Source organism: Dicentrarchus labrax, unplaced genomic scaffold, assembly GCF_905237075.1.
Source record: "Dicentrarchus labrax unplaced genomic scaffold, dlabrax2021, whole genome shotgun sequence".
Taxonomy (NCBI): Eukaryota; Metazoa; Chordata; class Actinopteri; family Moronidae; genus Dicentrarchus; species Dicentrarchus labrax.
The window spans coordinates 22,684,598-22,704,069 of NW_026136723.1; the positions used below are offsets into that span (position 1 = coordinate 22,684,598).

Genomic DNA, 19,472 nt, shown 5'->3' on the forward strand with positions numbered 1-19,472 from the left:
GCTTATTTATTTCTTTCTTTATGAGAGTCAGTGAGAAGAAGATGAAAACCCATCGTCATCATCTCTGTCCATTTAAATGTAAGGCTACAGCCAGGACGCCATTAGCTTAGCTTAGCTTAGCTTAGCATAAACACACCTCCGCCAGCACTCACTGATTAACACGCATCTTTTTTTAATTCATAACGAAAACAGGAATATAAAAACGCCAACTTGTGGTTTTATTGTCTCCACTTCTCTCAAAGCAAATACGCATATTTTCCAAAATGTTCAATTATTCCTTTTAATCATTTTATTGATCGCAAAATGTCAAACATTCACTGTTTCCAGCTTCTCAGATGTGACGATTAAACCCTGAAAGGCGACGCACTCATTCTCCAGCGCTGACTGTGTTAGATTGTACAAGTGTGCCTATTAAAGAGGGAGTATATTAGCTATCTTGATCATTGATTAATTGTTAAACTACTTTATTAATAAAACATTCGGCTTGTCAATCGCGAGCATTCTTTGTGTGTTTAAAGACGTCACCTTAAGCCTTTTTCACTGTTTTATAGAAACAAGAAAAGGATATTGTTAAGTGGAGCTGCAACAGTTGGTTGATTAATTAATTAGCCAAATTAAATCTGCAATTATTTTGATAATCAATTAATAATTTAGGTAATATCTTAAAGCAGAAATATCCAGAATATTGGTGGTACCAGCTTCTTTTTGCTGATTTTGTTTGTCTCACATTACAATGAGTATCTTTTGGGTTTTTGGACAAAAACCATCTGAAGAGGATTTATTGGGCTTTGGTGGGTGTTTTTCACTGTTTATTGATGTTTTATTGGCCAAATTATTAATCGATAACAGAGATAATCTCTGGTTGCAGCTCTAATTGGGACTGGCTCTCAACATCTCTGAGCATATGTTGCATTTCTGTGTCTTATGTGACAGTAAACTGAGTGTTTTTGTGACCAAACGAGACATTTAAAGACATCAACTTGAGCCTTTTTGTCACTGTTTAATCAGGTTTTCAAGATTAATTTATAAAATAACGTGCAGATTAAACACTAATAAAAGTAAAACCTTAAGAAATAATCATGACTTTGCATTCGTGCTCAGCAGGTCTATCTCTCTCTCTCTTGTGGCCGTCTGCCGATGTGGAGGCGGTGTTGCGTTCAAGTCCAGGTTAACCCCCGTGCCGTACGTCACACACCTTCATTAGTCCCCGCCGTGTGTCCCCGGCGCTCGGCTTCTCGCCCTGCACCGATAGGATCAATGCACAGAACGGATAGATGAGTATTTATAGCCTCTGTGGGGGTGTGGGCGGTTGTACGCCACAAGTAGGTTAGCTGCTAATCTGATGTTGACAGTGTGTGTGCGAGCGAGTTACAGAGGAATTAGAGTCCTGTGCTGTTTTAAAGTCTCGATCCTGCTTTGTTTTGCTTCTTTTTTTTTAATAAAAAGAGAGAGTACTCTGCTTAGGGAAGTCTGTGCTGAGGCAGGCAGGCAGGGAGGGCTTTCCCTGATTTGGAGTAGGGATTTTTTATTTTTTTTAAAGGAAGACGAAGAGGGAGGAGAAGAGAGGAGAGGAGAGGAGAGGGGGGAGAATAGGAGCACAAAGGCAGGGAGGAGAAAGAAGCGTGGTTGCTACACTGACAGACAGCGGAGAAACCAGGCAGAAGTGAGAAGTGAAAGCTCGGCTCTCGGCACAGAAACACAGCTGTGAGCGAGCGGGCGGCGACCAGACGCTCGCCTCTCTCTCTCTCCGCTCTGCTGTGGCATTTTTTTCTTTTTTGGAGACAGAGGGAGACACAGGAATGTCAGCGGTTGTTGGTCGGGGGGAAAGTGTCCGTCTGGGTTCGGGAATGTCAGGTGTTTCCCCCCCCTCCCGACCGTAAGGAGGGAAAACCAGCGAGCTACTCTCTGAGAAAAGTGTCGACTTTTTCTTTGGTACTTCTGCCTCCTAACAGGTATTGTGCAGTGCTGAGAGAGCTCGTCTTTGTGCTTCTATTCCTCGCTACAGGATTTTCTTTCACCGTCTTGTTTCCTTCTTTATCTTTTCCTCCTCAGTTTCTCTTTTCTCTGGTGTCATTACATCATGTCATTTCTCCGTAATATTGCCAAAAGTTTGCCTGCCTCTTTTTGGTGTTGCTTCATGTTGGGGGGGGCTCGATCCTGCTGCAATTTAGATTGATGCGGATTCACGCATATTAAGGCCTGAAACTATTATTTTCACCAGCGATTAATCTGCCAATTATCTCTTGGATTAATGGTAATTATGCTCTGTAATGTCAGAAAATCTCCTGGAGCTAGAGGTGAAACTTGTGCTTGTGAAACTCGTCTGTTCATTGTTCCAGCTGTACTTACTTTACAGTTTGAATTCAACAGAAAACAAATCTAAATGTGAAAAAAAAGTTTCTTTAGAGTTTCTTGCAATTTTAAAATATTTCGCTCCACTCCGGCCGACAAACTTCCCACCACTTGTCCGCCATCCTTCTCGTTTGCATCTGACTAACAACAATGTCGGTCAAGGGGTTAACGTCCCTGGCGGGTCTTTAACCCCCTCAACCACTAATGCTCCAGTGCTCATCAGCGGTGGCAGCGCATTGGTCCTCCTCGTCCTGGCTGCAGCAGCTGACGTACAACATGAGCAGGAGAGGACAGGATAAGCCTGAGCTGTTGGTGTTATGCAACAGTTTGGTTCAGAGATAGAGCAGAGCTGAACTTACGACACTTCTGACTTCTTCTTCTTCTTCCACACAATATGAGATCACCAGACTCACTTAGCTTCCCTCCCCCTCTCTCTCTCTTTACATAAGGAGAGATGAACCTGTTGTTATTACGGAGAAGAAACCCTTTGGTTAATTGCATTTCCTTTTGTCTTAATTACACTCTTTTAAGATGCATCATCTTATTAGCGCTCCTGGAAACATCCACCTCAGCAGCGGCCTCAGTCAGTTAATCCTCCGGTGTTTCAGGATGTCCTGTTTGCTTGAAAGCGCGTTTTTCCATTCACCTTTTTTTTTTATATACACGTTTTAATTTGAGTGGAAACAGCAGAAATTTGAATAAAAGGGCCAAAAAAGTTGAAGCTGAAGTGGAAAATGTGATCGATTTAAAAACAGAAGTGCAGTGGAAACGGACACGAAGCATGTGACCAAAACAGATCAGTGTGAAACTGAAAATGAGGAGACTGTAACGTTTCTTAATACATGAAACACATTTCCATCATGTGTCCCGCATGGCTTTTTGAGGTTAACTGGCATCACTTGATTACGTCATCTTGTTACTTCTCTCTTCTTCTGCAGTGATTTAATGGCACCTGAATTAGTGTCAGCAGCTGTTTGTCTCGAGGAACTAATTCCCAAAATTCAACTGTAGTGGATTGAAACGGGGACATTTGGTTGAGATATGTGCAACATCTGGAAGGAAATGTGACTGTTGTTAGTAGAGCTGCAACAATTAGTTGATTTATTAATTAGCTGAGTGACAGAAAATGAAATCTGCAAGTCCCTTTAAAGAGAAAATACCCAGAATATTGGTGGTCCGAGCTTCTTAAATATGAGACTTTGCTGCTTTTGTTTGTCTCACATTACAGTGAATTAAATATCTTTTGTGTTTTGGACTGTTGGTCAAACAAAACAAACCATTTGAAGAGGATTTATTGGGCTCTGGTGGGTGGTTTTCACTGTTTACTGAGGTTTTATTGGCCAAATTATTAATCGATAACAGAGATAATCTTTTGGTTGCAGCTCTATTTGGGACTGGCTCTGTGGTTTTTTTTGTGCTCTGATGGATGGATGAAGAGCAGGTTTTATAAGAGACAGACATGTTGTTGGTCCTCGTACTGTGGTGTTTAAACTCTGATGTGATAGAACCGGGGGAGAGGAGGAGGCGGTGGAGGGAGAAAATGGGAAATCGGGGGGGGAGTAAAAGAGGGTGATGATGATGGAAAGAGGCAGAAGGAGGGAGGAGAACGGGGGAAGACAAGGTGGGGAAATTGAGGATTGAGAAAATGAGAGGAGGAGGAGGAAGATAAAAAGACAGTTAGGGAACGCCATGTCGCTCGTGCGCGGTGTGGTTATGTAACGTTACCTCCTGCCTACTGCTGATGGCAGAGGAAAGCACAGAGTAACAGCAATGAATGGTGTGGAGGTGGGCGGCAACAACAACATCACAGAGGAAGAAGCAGCGGCAGTATCCATCAGAACCATACGAAAGGTCAAAAGCTGCTTTTACCTCACTGTAATTCCCAGAATTCAACCTGCTACGGACGCAACAGTGCCAAGGGGACAGTCACAACAGGGTGGTAGTTAGTTAATCAGTTAGTCATCAGTTCGTTCTTTAAGTCATTTTTTATGTAAGATTTGCCCAAAATGTGACGACCCCAGCTTCTTAAATATATAGATATAGAATTTGCTGCTTTTGCTCGTCTCACATTAAAAACAAATTAAATATATTTCGGTTTTAGACACAAAAGTAAATTTCCAAGCAAAAACATCAAACAATCCTTCGTACCAGCTTCTTAATTTTGAGGATTTGCTTTCTTTCTTTAGCTCTATATGTGAGGTTTAGGGAGAGCTCAACCTCCAAACAAGGATTCTTCAGCATTTTCTGACACATTGTAGACCAAACAATGAAGTGTATAATTGGGAAAAATAATTGGCAGATTAATCGATAATGAAGATAATTAGTTGCAGTCCTAATATCTCATTTGGCAGACGGTTTGCAGGATTATGTGAGTGTACAGTTTCTCTGGTAAATGGCTGCTAACTGTGAGATGATAACAATTTGAATTAAATGGCTCACAGACAGTTTTTGGACCATGTTGATCACCATACAGTCATTCACGTCTATTTCTATTAAAAGGAAAAGACCTGAAAATAAGGTTAATTGATGTATTTCTGTGAACGTGTACTGTTTTTCACAGGCTAAATTCCTCTAGAGATTAATTTTCTGACACTTGTGCTATCGCTTCACTGGTTGACGTACACAAGGCTGTCTGTTGTGGCCACTGTCGAGACGTGTCCTTTGTGTTTACATGCAGTGCCGGCCATGTATATATCAGAGCGTGTACGTGCTAAATGAGCTATAAAGGCAGATGGTTGTCTGGCGGCATCCACAGAAAGCGAAACCAGAGAGAGCCTCAGAGCAGCTGCAGGAAAGCCCTGTGGGAGTCTATAGAGCCGGCCACCGGTCTCCTGGGGCAAGCCGACTGCACACCGTAACACACACTGTAACACACACACTGTAACAACACACACTAACACACTGTAACATACAGTGTTGTTGTTACAGTGTGTGTTACAGTTTGTTAGTTTTCTTGTTACAGTGTGTTGTTACAGTATTGTTGTTACAGTGTGTTAGTGTGTTACAGTAACAACAAACTGTAACAACACACACCAACAAAAACACTGTAACACACTGTAACAACACACTGTAACACCACTGTAACACACTAACAACACGCAGTACCGACACACTGTAATAACACACTGTAATAACGCACTGTAATAACACACTGTAATAACACAGTAATAACGCACTGTAATAACGCACTGTAATAACGCACTTTAATAACGCACTGTAATAACACAGTAATAACGCACTGTAATAACACAGTAATAACACACTGTAATAACGCACCCTGACACACTAACAATGTACGCATGGCGGCTGTTAATCGTTTTGTCATTTCAACTTTGTCTAAGGGGTGAGCAGTAGGCGGCAGTGGATGGAGGAGAGTATGATGGTTGGGAGAAGAGCCTTGTTTTGCAATCTAAACAGCAGAAAGGAGGAAGGAGCAAGGAGATGGAGAATAGATGGGAGTCAGCCGAGATACAGATGCTGTGCAGGATCCCACTGCCGTCCTATAACGTGATCAATGACCTGGCGTACCTATTAGATCCTGATTTCCTGTATAAGCTCACCGCCTTTTGTTACACTCGCTGCCTCTCGCTCTCTCCTCGGCCTCATAAGCTCCAGATCTAATTAAGAGTTGTCTCTTTTCCTAGAAGGCTTGGCGGCTGTAATAGTCTCTCCTCCCGCAGCGACAATGGCGCTGTGATTAGATTCGAAGACGCGAGAGCAACATCTGTCAGCCGGATAAAACTTACTGGCCAGAATTGCGTTAAGACTTCTCTGATTGGACTCGGTTGTGTCGACGTCTCTGAGTTATAAATCTGTGTCTGATGGTAAGTGGTTGTGTACGGGCTCGATGGTTGGATGTTCGCAGTGGTGGAAGCAGCATTCAGATAATTAACCAAAGTAAAAGTACCAATACTTTGATGGAAAATACACGCTGTCAAAATAAAAGTGTTATCAGTGAAATGTACAGTTGCACATTTACACCTGCAAGCCTCCCAGTACAACCACAATCTGTTGGAGCTTCTTTTATCTCCTTTAAACAGTCGAGAGGTTCCCAACCCAAATGATTAATGGGACACAAATCTGTTTTTAATTTGTTTGACTTTCCTCTTATCTTTTGTTTGTTTTTGTGAAATATTAGATAAGTAGTGTTTATTTAAATAAAACTGTGTGAGAGTTTAGAGGGGAAATGTGTCTTTAAAAGAGCTGCTAACAACTCAAGTAGACACTGTTTCCTTTGTAAGATCAACCACTGGTTTAATCTTTTTATTATTCACTGTATCTATGAGTAGTGGTAAAAGAAAATCAGATTATTTTCGATTATTTTGACAGATATGATTCACGATTAGTGGGGATTATCATTTTTGCATCATTATTTTAAGTTTCACCCCCAAATAAAACTGTTAAAATGTCGATGATACCACATTTTTTTGTTATTACTGTCTGCAGTAACTCTATAGTACTTTATTATAATGTTGTTTATCACACACATTTGACCTTTATCACAAAATGGCAGCTTCTTCTTATTTTGATGATATTGTGATTAAGTGTGCGGCCCTATTTATAAGCTAATCGTGTGTTTTTTCTTGTAAAAGGAAGTTAAAAACTAAAATATTTGCCTCTGAAATGTAGAGGAGTAGTTTAGTTTAAATCAGCATAAACTGGAAACAGTCAGACTGCAGTTTAACATTTCTCTTGCGATAAAAGTCGAAGCCGTTTTGCTAATTTCAGACGGAACAAACCAACATCTGAACGCGTCCTTTGTGTGTGGCTGAATGCAGGTCTGGTGTCGGCTGTATGAGTCGAGGCACTGAGATGAAGTGAAAAGAAGGTTATGGTGGCAGCTTTCTGATCAGCAATGGAGCTTTGTTATTCATGGGCCCTCCCCACGTGGCTTTTGGATTGGTTTCAGTTTGGTATTCAGAGTATGAAGGGGTCAGCGTGGGCGTCTGGTTGTATTGCAGAGAGGATAGAAACATTTTTGGCAACAAAGTCGGTTCAATTCATGAGTATTTTCAAGCTGAATGACTGTGAGGATGTGTGTGTGTGTGTGTTTGTGTGTGTTTGTGTTTGCAGACATCTTTAACCTAATGGACACACAGAGGGGCCGGGTATTAGAGGTTACTAGCTGGATTACCTCATTCAGACTGTGTTGCATTATCACCAGCTCAGCTGTCATTAACTCAGATGTTCCCACAGGGATGAGGCGTTGTGTCCTCCACTGCTATCCACGCTTTCTGCTAAACACGCACGCTTAAACGGGTGCAGGGCAGTGCAGGGCAGAGCGATCCCTCCTTTATGTCATTTTTAAGAACAGTGGAGATTCTGCGCTAAGTCGTCCGTGTGAGTCAGTGCTTATTTTTGCTTTCAACCCCGCCAACACCAACTTTATGCTGTTGCTTTTGCCGGCCATAATTACAGAGCGCAATGTTGATCCTGGAGTATTTATCTCCTGTAAAACCCCCCCTGTCCCCGGCAGTGACACTGCAAAAACTGCTTGGTCACGCTCCTGGGTAAATATTTATCTGATTTTCAGTTTCGCAGCCGCACCGTAAAACCCTCAGAATTCCCCATAATGACTGCTCCAAAAATAAAGCAGAAGGGAGCTTCCTCTTTGTGCCTGAGACACAGCGAGCTGCGACGCACAGGCGAGGTACGTCACTAAGGGAGACGCTGCAGTCGTTTTTAACGCCCGGCTAGTCGTGTTTATGTAACGCAGCAGGCAGAGTGCTTGTCAGTTGTCAGCCTGTCTGCCCCGAGTGAGGTGAATCCCCTCCTTTTTTTTAAAATATCGACCCCAGTCACAGTGAGCCTCCCCCAGGCTGAATCTGACTGATACCCTACAGCTTTATCTCAGCCTGTCAGTGTCAACATCTCTCTGTCAGTCAGTCACCGTTTACCAGCCGGCTCTGGCTGCTGTTCTGGTTGTTTTTTTTTTTTTAAAGCTTTGACTGAGTGGCACAATTTAATGTTGACTTTAAACGTTCTCACAAGATCCTGCAGTTTCCTCTTCCAGACTCATGGTTTTGTTGCGCCCACACACAAACGGCCTTGAATGTCTCTTTCCTTTTTTTTGCAGTTAAAAAGAAAAACAGAATTGCTACTGGGTGTCTGCATGTTCAGTGGATTTATATTTAGGATTTAACTTTATTTATATTGCCTTTTGTTTATATAGGACATTCCACATGCTTTTAAATGAAACTAAATTTTATTTAATTAATAAAGAAGGAAATCAAGTTGGTCGGAAGTGTAAAATAATATAAGCAGCAAGAAAAGAAACAAAAAGAAAACAAAGTTACATTTAAAAACTTGTTTTGTTTTATTTTTATTTGGGTGTTTGAGCCTCGTTGTGCAGAATGAGGTATGAAATCTTTAAATCTGAGTTTAAGACTAGTTTAGAGGCCAGATGTGGTCCAATATGTGACCATTATTTATCAATTAATTTACTGATTATTTCCCTAATTCTGTCTCTTCATTAGTTTTGGCAATAAAATGTCCAAAAGTAGCTTCAAATTATGATTTCCCCAGAGATTGAATGTTCAAATTGCTTATTTTATCTGAACTTCAGCCCCAGAAACCCCAAAGTATTCAGTTTATTATTAAATATGACAAAGAAAAGCACCAATTCCTCACATTTGGAAGGGAACCAGTTGCTGTTTATGTTTAAAAAAACGTACCGAAACAGTGAACTGATCAACAAAACAACATTGATCAACAGTAATAGTTTCGGTTTCAGCTTTTTTCTAATGAGGGACAATGAATTGGTGTAATATTAAGAATCTTTAACAAGCTAATTTAACTTTTTTGTGTGTAAAATATGACACAAATCAAAGTGTTTTTATAGTCTTCAAACATATTGAGAGGATCTTAAACAACATTTGACAACATTTTGATCTCAATCAGGAACAATGTGATCAAAGAATAAGTAAACTGAGCTGAGCGAAGTCTCTTAAACACTTCTGAAGGGAATCTTTCATATTGAGCCACACAACCGAAACCATACAACTGTACATATACAACGTCGGTATTGAACAGGAACAGAAAAAAGGCTGCAGGAACACGAGTCAGACGTTTAAAAAAAAAAAAAAAAAAAAACCAAAATGGTTAACACCTCCTGTGAGTCTTCCTCACCCAGGGAGTGAACTGTTGGGCAACCAGCAGTTGGCAGGGCACGTTAAATTCCTCCCCCCCTCCAACGCAAACAGAAAGGAGGGAGGGAGGGAGAGAGCGAGAGAAGGATCCCCTGGAGGGTGCCAAAGCCGGTTTAAGTGACGTCACCCGGCCTGCTCTGTTTGGGCAGGCCCTCCCTTCCTCCCCCCCCCCCTCTCTCTTCCTGGGCCTTACAGGAATTCCCCTCCTCGTCACATTATTCTGAGGAAACCGCTGGCAACGCCCCGCACCGCTGCAGAGCCACAGCTGATAGGGCGGAAGCGCAGACTTGTGACTGCTCGTGTTGACACAGGAGTATGTGTGCACTTGTTGTTCTTTCTCCAGTTGCCTTTTGTTCCCGAAAACAAAAGGAGCTTCTGAGTGTTTGTTAACATGAAACATCAGCTGGTAAGAAGTGAACATTTTGTCCTATAGACGGTTGTGAAACACTCAGAACAAGCACACAGCGAGGCATTATTTAGCGTTGACTCCTCCTGGCCCCGTGCTGACTGGGGTTTTAGTGTGTCAGTGGTGAGATTGAGGTCAGATGTGTGTGCAGCTGCAGTTTTTTGTTTCCTCGCCGTGTTGTTTTTTTTGAAAACATCTACTAAAAGCCATCGTCCACGGCGAATGCGACAGCTCTCCTCAGAGTGAACTACGCGGACAGGAAGCAGTCAGAGTGCTGTCACTCAACCGTGGCGCTGCAGTAACCAACAACAATTGGGCAGAGGGACAGTCGAGTCTGTGGGAGCCGCCGTGTTTTGAAAGAGTTCCTCTTCTACTGACGGCAGCGCTGCTTTCAGTTTTGATCTGACAGGCCCTGCGGGACGCCAGGCTGCTCTGTAGAAAACAGACTGATGTGTAAGTCCTGCCTTTTAATTTGTGGTGAAAAGTTGGATTTTTATTTTTATTGCTGTTAGTCAGTTCTGTAAATAAGGGCAGGTGGCAAACTTTACTTACATATATGTCGTAATATATGTTGTAATATATGAAGAACTTTGGTGCACAGGATTTGGCAAAGTGTCTATTAATTAACAGAGCTGCAAATAACGATTCATTCTCAATTGTTCTGTTAATTGTTTGCTGATCATAGTTTCGCAGAGCTCAAGGTGACGTCTTTTTTTAATGACATTTTGGGAAATACTAACCCTTATTCGCTTTTGTTGCTGAGAGTTGCATGTCTGTAAATGTAGCTGGAGCCTGCAGGTGATTAGATTAGCTTAGCTTAGCATAGAGACTGTAAACATGGGGGGAAAACAGCTAGCCTGGCTATGTCCAAAGGTAACTGTAAGTCAGTAAACTCAGTAAATAACATGTTAAGTCTTTTTAAAGTTTAATTCGTACAAAAAACATCATAAAACTGACAATTTGTCCTTTTTTGATCGGAATCCGTTACTTCCCGGAGTCTCTGGCTGCTACCGAGTAAGAAATAGTCAAATGAGATATACTATGTTAATAAGTGAGCTTATGAGGTGCTGGTAGGTGAGAAAATGGAGTTTACCCAGTTGTCACAGATTATTTAATTTTTTCTACATCTCTTCAAACAACACACAGAAACGATCTTTCCCCTTCACAATAAAGTAATATTGAGCACGTTTCATAGGATATCTTTTTATTTTTATCCAGAATAACTTTTGAATAACTAAATAACAGATTGTTTTACCAACTAATATTCAGTTTACTATCATATAAAACAAAGAAAAAAAGACAGTTTTTGTCTTTTTTGCTTTAAAATTTAAGATTGAAACAGTGAATTCTAATCAGTCAACTAATAGATTAAACAATCATCTCTTATTAATAGGATTATTAAATAAATAAATATAAAGTGTCCCCCCCCTTCTTCTTCTTCTTCTTCTTCTTCTTCTTCTTCTTCTTCTTCTTCTTCTTCTTCTTCCTCGGCTGACGCACAGAGCTCGCTGTATGTGCGCAAAATTTGTTTTCGCCACAAGACGAATGAAACGTGCTTCCTGTCCCACGAGGCCAGTGGCGGCGGCGTTTGACGACACACCGGGAATCAGTCGTTGAGCTCGGTTAGTTCTGTGTCACAGCCCTCACAACCCAGGGGGGGAACTCGAGACGCTGACTGGATGAAGTTTGACGTGCAGCTTGTTTTACTTCCACTTTTTTTTTTTTTTTAACCTCAGCACAGAAAGAAATGGGTGTTTGTGTACAGTCGAGGGCTCGCTGCTGAATTTCAATGACTGTTTCACGTCTTATCTGAAACGGTTAGGCTCAAACGCTGACAGAAATCTGAAGTGAAAAGTTGCTCGGAGTTCAGTTCAGACTTTTTTTTTATAGAACTACAGAACTGAAATGAATAAGTCAAAACATTCATTTGTTGCTGTGACTTTGATAATTTGGTGTGTTTTAAAACCAAAAGGGGCCAAAGTTCCAGTTTCTCAAATGTGAAGATCAGTAGCGGAAGTGAAAATATGTGCTAGTTGTATTTCCATTTTCATCTACTTTCTATTATAATATTGAAACATTGAGCTTTTTACTCCTCTACATTTATCTGACAGCTACAAATTAAGATTTTACATGTAAAACATATGAAGAGCTTTAAAAATATGATGCATATGAAAATATTAAACTACCTGACAGCTGATTAATTAAGTAGATATTTTTTTAAAAAGTAATCTCTATTTCATAGTTTTCCTTCTCAAATGTTACGATTTGCTGCTTTTCTTTATAATTACAGTGAATTTAATCGTTTTGGGGCGAAAAAACCCACAAAAAAAGATTGTGTGTAAACAAATGGGTAATGGATTAATCAAGACAATAATAATCAGATTGATCTGTAATGAAAACATAATTTACACATTAATGCATCAATAACAACATTATAATGTTTATATTTATATATATATATATATACACAATACTCAATACTCACTGGGGACATTGTTCTGCATTAATTACTTTTACTTTTTATACTTTAAGGACATTTTTCTGACAACCTTTAGGACTCGTGATGCAGTATTTTGCCTGTGTGGTAGATTCTACATAAGGATCTGAATTCTTCCTCCACCACTGGTTGAGGATTTACAGCTGTATTATATTGTAAACTGAATATCTTTGGGTTTTGGGGCTGTTGGTTGAACTAAGGAACCTCTCTGAAGACATCACCTTCGATTCTGGGAAGTTGTTTTGGGCTTTTTTTTTTTTTTAACTGCCCTCCAGACACTTTTCAAGACTAAATCAGTGTTTCCCAAACAGTTTTTTGGCTCGTGACCCAAACGCCCACGCATCTTTTCCAGCTATGGAAACTCCTAAAAAATTGATTAAAATGACCAGATATCCTGGAAATAATCCATGTTGTCCTGGAAATATGCCGTGAACAGAGTTCTCAGGAAGGCCCGGTGGAAATAATGAGCGGTGGATCAGTAATGATGAGTGAAGTTGAGCTTGATTAAAAAACATGCTCTTACATGGTAATTGTACGTGCCACAAACAATTTCTCTTTCTAGAAGATGAACTTTCTGTAAGATAAAATAAAGTTTGTTGGATTTAAAGTAGAGGACAACTTGAGTAAACTGTAGTGAATTCGCTCCGCTGTGGTGAGAACGGCCAGGCGTGCCCAATAAACACTACGAGTAAATTATATGACCATCTGTGAGCAAGTGCTGTCCTGTATTGTCAAGAAAACTCCTGTAAAAGGATTTCTTAGAAAACGGCTGCTACATGTGACCCCAAAGTATGTTTTATCTGCTTATATTAAAAAACTTCACCCCCAACCCTTCAGACTGAAGGTTGAGATTAAGAGATTAATAGATAATGAAAGTAATTGCTATATGCAGATTCTTTTACTTTTTTGAGGCAGTTTGTGATTTTTTTTTTTTTTTACTACATCCCAAAACAGGCTTTTACACCTTCTATGATTTGTGACTGCGAGGGAAGGAAATCATTATTTAGTGTTCCTTGGCTCTGCTTTTCGCTATTGTGTTTGGAGTCTGGCTCTTTCTTGTCTATTTTGGTGCAGGCAGATTTTCTTTTTTTGGGGCTGGGAGGGAGGTTAAATGTGTGTGTGGTCTGAAAAAGATGTAAGAGGGTAATATTCACATTCACGTTAAACTCTGCCTGCACCATTAAACCCCCCCTACACACACACACACACACACATTTTTCTACCCACCCAGATTTCTCGTTATATCAATTTTTCACAAGGGTGCCCACGCAGTCCCAATAATCAGTGGCCTCCAGTCTGCTGCTTCTTCCACCTACAGTTTCCTGCGGGGGCAGCAGTACTGTACAGATACCGCACCAAACCACTGTCTTTGTGTCTTGTGTGTGTGTGTCTGTGTGTGTGTGTGTGTGTGTGTGTGTGTGTGTGTGTGTGCAGGAGGGAAGAGTGTGATCAATATTTCATCTGTTCACTGGGTCTTTGCAGCTTCGTCACGAGTTATTACGAGGATGGAGTAGGAACCTCGCCTCTAAAAACACGTCCTCTAATTGTTGTTGTTGTAGAAAATGGGACGGGTGACTCGGACGAGTAAACCCTCACAACCGCGCTGTTCAGCTCCTGTTTGTTGCTCTGTGTACAAGATCTGGGTCTCTCCCCCCTTTGCGGCCGTACATTATTAAAAGGTCTCTCGTTAATGCTGTGGGGTTTTTTAACGCCTACCTGCCCTGGCTTCATCGTTTTCATTCAACATGCAGTTTGCCGCACTTTAACAGTCTCCCCCAGTGGAGGGTAAACAGCTCGACTGCTGCTTCCCTCCCTCCCTTCCTCCCTGCCTCCCTCCACCTTGATGCTTAGCAGTCAGCAGCTGATCTCCAGGCTGCAGAGAGAGCAGGACTGCTTTGTTTTAATGCCGAATGTTTTACATACAGCAGAACAGAACCCCTCTTCCTGGTCTAGGTTCCTGGTCCCGATACCTTCTGTTTCTGTATCGTACGTAAATATGATAGTTTTTTTTATATTGTTTGAGTAATTTATGAGTAAATATGTTTGATATCTGCTGGTTCCTGTTTCTCAAATGTGAGGATTTGCTGCTCTTCTCTGTGTCATATCTTTGCAAGCTGAATATCCAGTTAGTTTTTGACTGTTGGTCAGATAAAAGAAAGACATTCAAACATACCACTTTGGCCTTAAAGGTCCAGTGTGAAACATTCAGGAGGATCGATGGGTAGAAATGGAATATAATAGTCATAGGTATGTTATATTAGTGTATAATCAGCTTTTTGTTACCTTTTAGAATGAGTCGTTTCAGGACCAGTGTGTAGGAATTAATTGGTTCAATCAAGTTAGTTAGTTGCTGCCTCAAAAACTCCCATCACAAGTTGCCAAGGTAACGATTTCAAGTGTTTTTTCAACCAACAGTCAAAGAACCAAAGATATTAAATTCAACTTAAAACAGAGGAAAGCAGAAAACCCTCACATTTGAGAAACTGGAAGCAGCAAATGTTTGGATTTTTTTCTTTGATAAAAGACTAATAAATAATTCATACAATGTCCGTAGAAAGGAGAGTACAGGAACCATCCTGTTATTATTTAATGATGGTTACTCCTCTCGTTAGTCTTCTGGTCTCACTATTTAAACACCCTAAATTAGCTACTTCTTGCTGGATTGCTGTCCATTAACAAGTGAAACAAACAGACCGTGTGGCCATTTTGCCGTCATTTGTTGACAGTCGTGTATTTCTCTTCACCAAGTGGTAGATATAATGTTATGAGTGTCTCTTATCTCTGCCTCTACACCCTCCTCCTCTGTCTCAATCTCTCCCTCAGTCTCTCGCTCTATCTCTGTCCTTTTGTGTCGATTTAGATTTGATAGAACGAATCGCTCCAGCTCTCCGTCTGGCTAATGCGAGGAAGGAGACGGAGAGGGAAGTGAGTTTGCGCTCCCCTATCTACCAGCTGATGATGATAGACCGCAGGGTAATGGGACACTCCCAGTATGTCGGGGGATTCCTCTGCTCTGCATCATCGTCTGTCCGTGATTACTAAGGCAGAGCACAGTGTACTTCCTGTAGCGGCGCTTGCCCTCTTTGTAAGTCTCGGCTCTGCTTTCAGACCGGTTCTTCTCCCCGAAGGCCGTCGGGGAATCTCTGTACGGGCGTGTCTGCGATGATAAAGAATGTGTCAGATGCTGACAGTAACCCTTATGGCCACTTACTGCATGGGTCAGCTGCTGCGGACTGCAGAAATCCACTCACAGGAAGAAAGCTGAGATAAGATCAACAAACGTCCCTTAAAAGGTGACAGGGAATTGTGCAAAGCTCATGCATCCTCCCAGCTGTTGTTGTGACTATTATAGGAGTAGACGTCCTCGTTTAATAATAGAGTTATTGTCATATGGAGCCACATTGCTGATTTGGATTCACGCAGTCAAAGAAAAAAGGGCATATTGTGGCTTTTAAAAGTGTAAAATATGAAAAACAACTGTAATTATATGTGAAAACAAACTAAAAAGTTGCAATAGAATATAAAATGTCAGAAAATGGTTCCTGGAACTTAACATAACATCTACAGATTAGTTGTTATGTCTGAACAACAGCAGAGATTCAGTTTACTGTTATGAGACAAATTACAGCCGTGAATATTTACAGGTTTTGGGCATTTTTAACAATTAATATATATCTAAACAGTTCATTTATAGATTCAGTTCAACTCAATGTTATATAAGACAAACTAAAGCATGGAATCGAAATGTCCTCAAATGTTTTACTTTTGCAGATGAATTTTATGTTAATTAACTAATTACCCAATTAATCTCTTCAGCTCTAATGTAGAGTATAACTATTATTGCCATTACCGATTAATCTGCTAGTCTGTATAATATCAGGTCACCAGCAGTTCGCTATTATTAGACAAAGAAAAGCAGCCAATCCAGAGGATGTGTTATTTTTGCTCAAACAGTTGAATTATTAAAATAGTTGCTTGACTCTTTTTTGATTAATCGACTTGAAGTTTCCATCTGACCGTTGTGTCTGTTTTTGTTTACTGAAAAAAAAAAAAAACGTCCTTGTTAGTGATTGTTCTAAGAATGCATCAGCCAGTGCGAGGGTGTGTTTGATGTGCGTGTGTTTGCACACAGCCGGGCGTGTACAGCGGGCTGGTGGAGGTGCTCGAGTTACATAATGTCCATCTCCCTCCCGCACAGTGACAGGGAAGAAGGGGGCAGCTGCCGACTCCCATCTCGTCATCTTCAGCCTGCTGAGGCATCTCTCCTCTCCTCATCTGTTCTTTCTCTTTCCTCTTCCTCTCTCCAAACACGGCGTTGGTTTTGGCGTTCTACTCTGCGCAGTCCACATCTTAGCTGGCAGATGTCAAACCCGGTCGTCCTTGCCCGTCCTCACTTCACTGTACGTTTGTCTGAACTGTTAACGAGTCAGGCAATTAACTTGAGTCTTTAACACTCACAATGCCGTTTGTCCTAATAAATTAAATATGGCGTGATGGAGTAACACGCCGTAAACTGATTTACTGCAGCATTTGCATCATCATCGCTGGAAGATCTGCCCACACACTGTGGTCCACTGGCGTTGTTCAGGCTTGTTGCTGGTATACTGGTGTAGTGTCGCGCATACTGATGACAACTCAACCCTCACAGATGCTGTTTAAGCAAAACAACTTGTCCTTGCCCCCCTCCACCCCTCCACCCCTCCATCCTGAACATATATCTTTGATGCTAGCAGGACGAGTGGAGCCAAGCCGCCGGGGGCCATCTGAAACATGTGAACACTGTGCATATGGACTCTATGAAAAGCTGCCACTATGCTGTTGATGGCCGCCATTTGGCATGTTGAGACCCAGCAGGGCAGGCTGTTGAGCAAAATATGAATGTGTTACAAGCTGGCAGTGAGGGGAGGATGGTGTATTTGTCAGCCAACAGGCAGAGGGGGCTCTCAGGGGGAACATAGTGCCAGGCAGTTGTGCAGCCGCTCCACGTGGGTTGAAGTCGCCACTTTGCCGTAATGTAATATTGTCATTCATTAGACAGGCAGGGGTCTAGTTCCACACATGAGTTTGGTTTATTAGGTCCATTTTCCAGAGGGCGAACTGGCGCTGCAGCTCATTAGCATGTGTTTCTATCTGCGGCCACGTCTTGACTGATAATTGTCTGTCAGGCGCCTTTTAATGGACTTGAGATGGGCTTCCCCTCCTGCCGAGCAACCCCCTGGTCATAACTGATGGGTTGTAAACTCACATCAGGATTCAAAAGCACGCACGTTTCCTGTGGAGTGACGTCACTTTTGGCCTCGGGGCACAAATAATCACATTTCCCACTCATCCTCGATAGCGCAGAGAGAGGAGTGGGCAGGAAGATGCGGGGAGGTTGGGGTGGGGGGGTTTGTATTAAAGATTTGTGGTTGTCATGACAGCTACCAGCGAGGAGACTGACTCCCTCGCCCACAAACTGCTGCCTAATTGACATGCACACGCCCACTCTGGTCCCTCCCTGCCTGATCCTTGCATATCCTTAATATCACGTTGCACAGATCAAAGACCACGAGTCGGCCACTTTGACACTCAGGGTGAACTTCGATCTGCATTTTCTCCGCCACCTCGCTGGCTTTGTCTACTCGTTTGTGGGACTGCTGTCAAAGCAGTGCTGTATGAGGAGAGTTATTAGGGAGGGCAGGTAGAGATAAAGGAGAGGAAGATGAATAAATAAGACAAACAGTACATCTTATCTTATCAGCGTGCCTTGCTTAACAGACATAGATAAATCTCTGTTGTGATTTCACAACCTTGTTTAAGTAACGCTAGTAGAGTATATTGACTCCTATTATACTAAATTATTAAGACAGTGCTTTCTGCTTATGTTACAGCATGCTTAAGCATACTGAGCCCCCGAGGCAAGTGGTTCAATGTGCTTTGCAGATTCTTGGTAGGTTTTTGTGTCTGTTTTTTTTTCATCAGTTAGCAGAAGCTCTTGCAAAAGGAATTACAGTGTGACTTGTCTGCAGTATGTTCAGCACAGTATTAAGTAGATACTTTGAGCATTTAACAAATTATGGAATTTTTCCCCTGTTTTGTTTGAGACCACACTTGTAAACAGTTTAGTTCTAAGTGGGGCCTTTTGTGTTCGCTACCCTCTAACTATGTTTTCTTTCCCTGCCCTCAAATTTCGTGGTCATGTTCCACAATCTGCTCTGGTTTTCATCACCGGCAACACGCAACATTTGTGTACATTCCTTTTATTGTTTTCCCGTGGTTACAGGACGATTACACAGATTTCAGATGAAATATGGAGCCATCACCCAGACCACCTCAGCAACCCCAACAGGCATAATGAGGGAAATATGAACGACCCTATAATCATTCCCTGCTGTCTTAATAACTCCGGCACTGTGGATGGAATAATTTTTTTTGGTCCTTTTTTGAGGGTAATGCTGCCTTGTCCCTTTCCACTCATTTGGGCTGGTGTTTCCTGTTCTTTTCCATGCTTCGGAGCTCGACTTCATGGGTGTCATTCAGCATTGAGGGGTCTTGTTTGTGGCTTGTTATGTAAGAAGTGCAATCTGATCTATAGTAGCTTACACTCTGGTTTCCTAACATATAGAACCACTAATAAGATTTTTGTAGGGCAGTAATCACTTATGCCTTGGTTCGCCAGTGTGGTCTAATACAAGACATATGTATCAAGCTGTGCAAACAATGAAGCATATGCTAGAAAAATTCTACCTCCAAATCTCCTGACCACTAAAATAAGCATTTATTATCTCAAATTGGTTCGCAGTAGCGCCGTCATTTGCTTGAGGAAGCTGTGAGGTTGAGGTAACTCCACCGGGATCCTCTCTGTGTGGAGAAACACTGTGCCAGTGTCTTTGCCAGGAAAACACAACCTACCTGATTCCTGTTGTCAGAGGGCGTTCACATGGTCACATACCTCTCTCCTCTCTGTCTACCTTTCTGTCAAAGTGACACACATAAACAAACACTCTGCCCTCTCCTCATGAGCCTCGTTGCTGTGTTTCCGCTGGCAGGGTGCCTTTGTTTTGCTCCATGGCAGCACAGGGGTGGGGAC

General features: G+C 41.7%; 1 protein-coding gene across 5 annotated transcripts in view; it reads left to right on the top strand.

The window, feature by feature from the left end:
- The window catches only part of hivep1 (HIVEP zinc finger 1), a 53,859-nt gene that overhangs the window by 19,685 nt on the left and 14,702 nt on the right, over window positions 1-19,472 (top strand). Inside the window, exon 1 of one of the 5 annotated variants that reach the window (XM_051391351.1) lies at window positions 9,940-10,359. The exons of the other annotated variants lie outside the window; for them this stretch is intronic. Within the exon in view, the coding sequence (XP_051247311.1) occupies window positions 10,356-10,359 (4 nt within the window). The 5' untranslated portion in view covers window positions 9,940-10,355. Of the gene's footprint in view, window positions 1-9,939; window positions 10,360-19,472 lie in introns of those variants that run through there. 5 annotated transcript variants of the gene reach the window in all.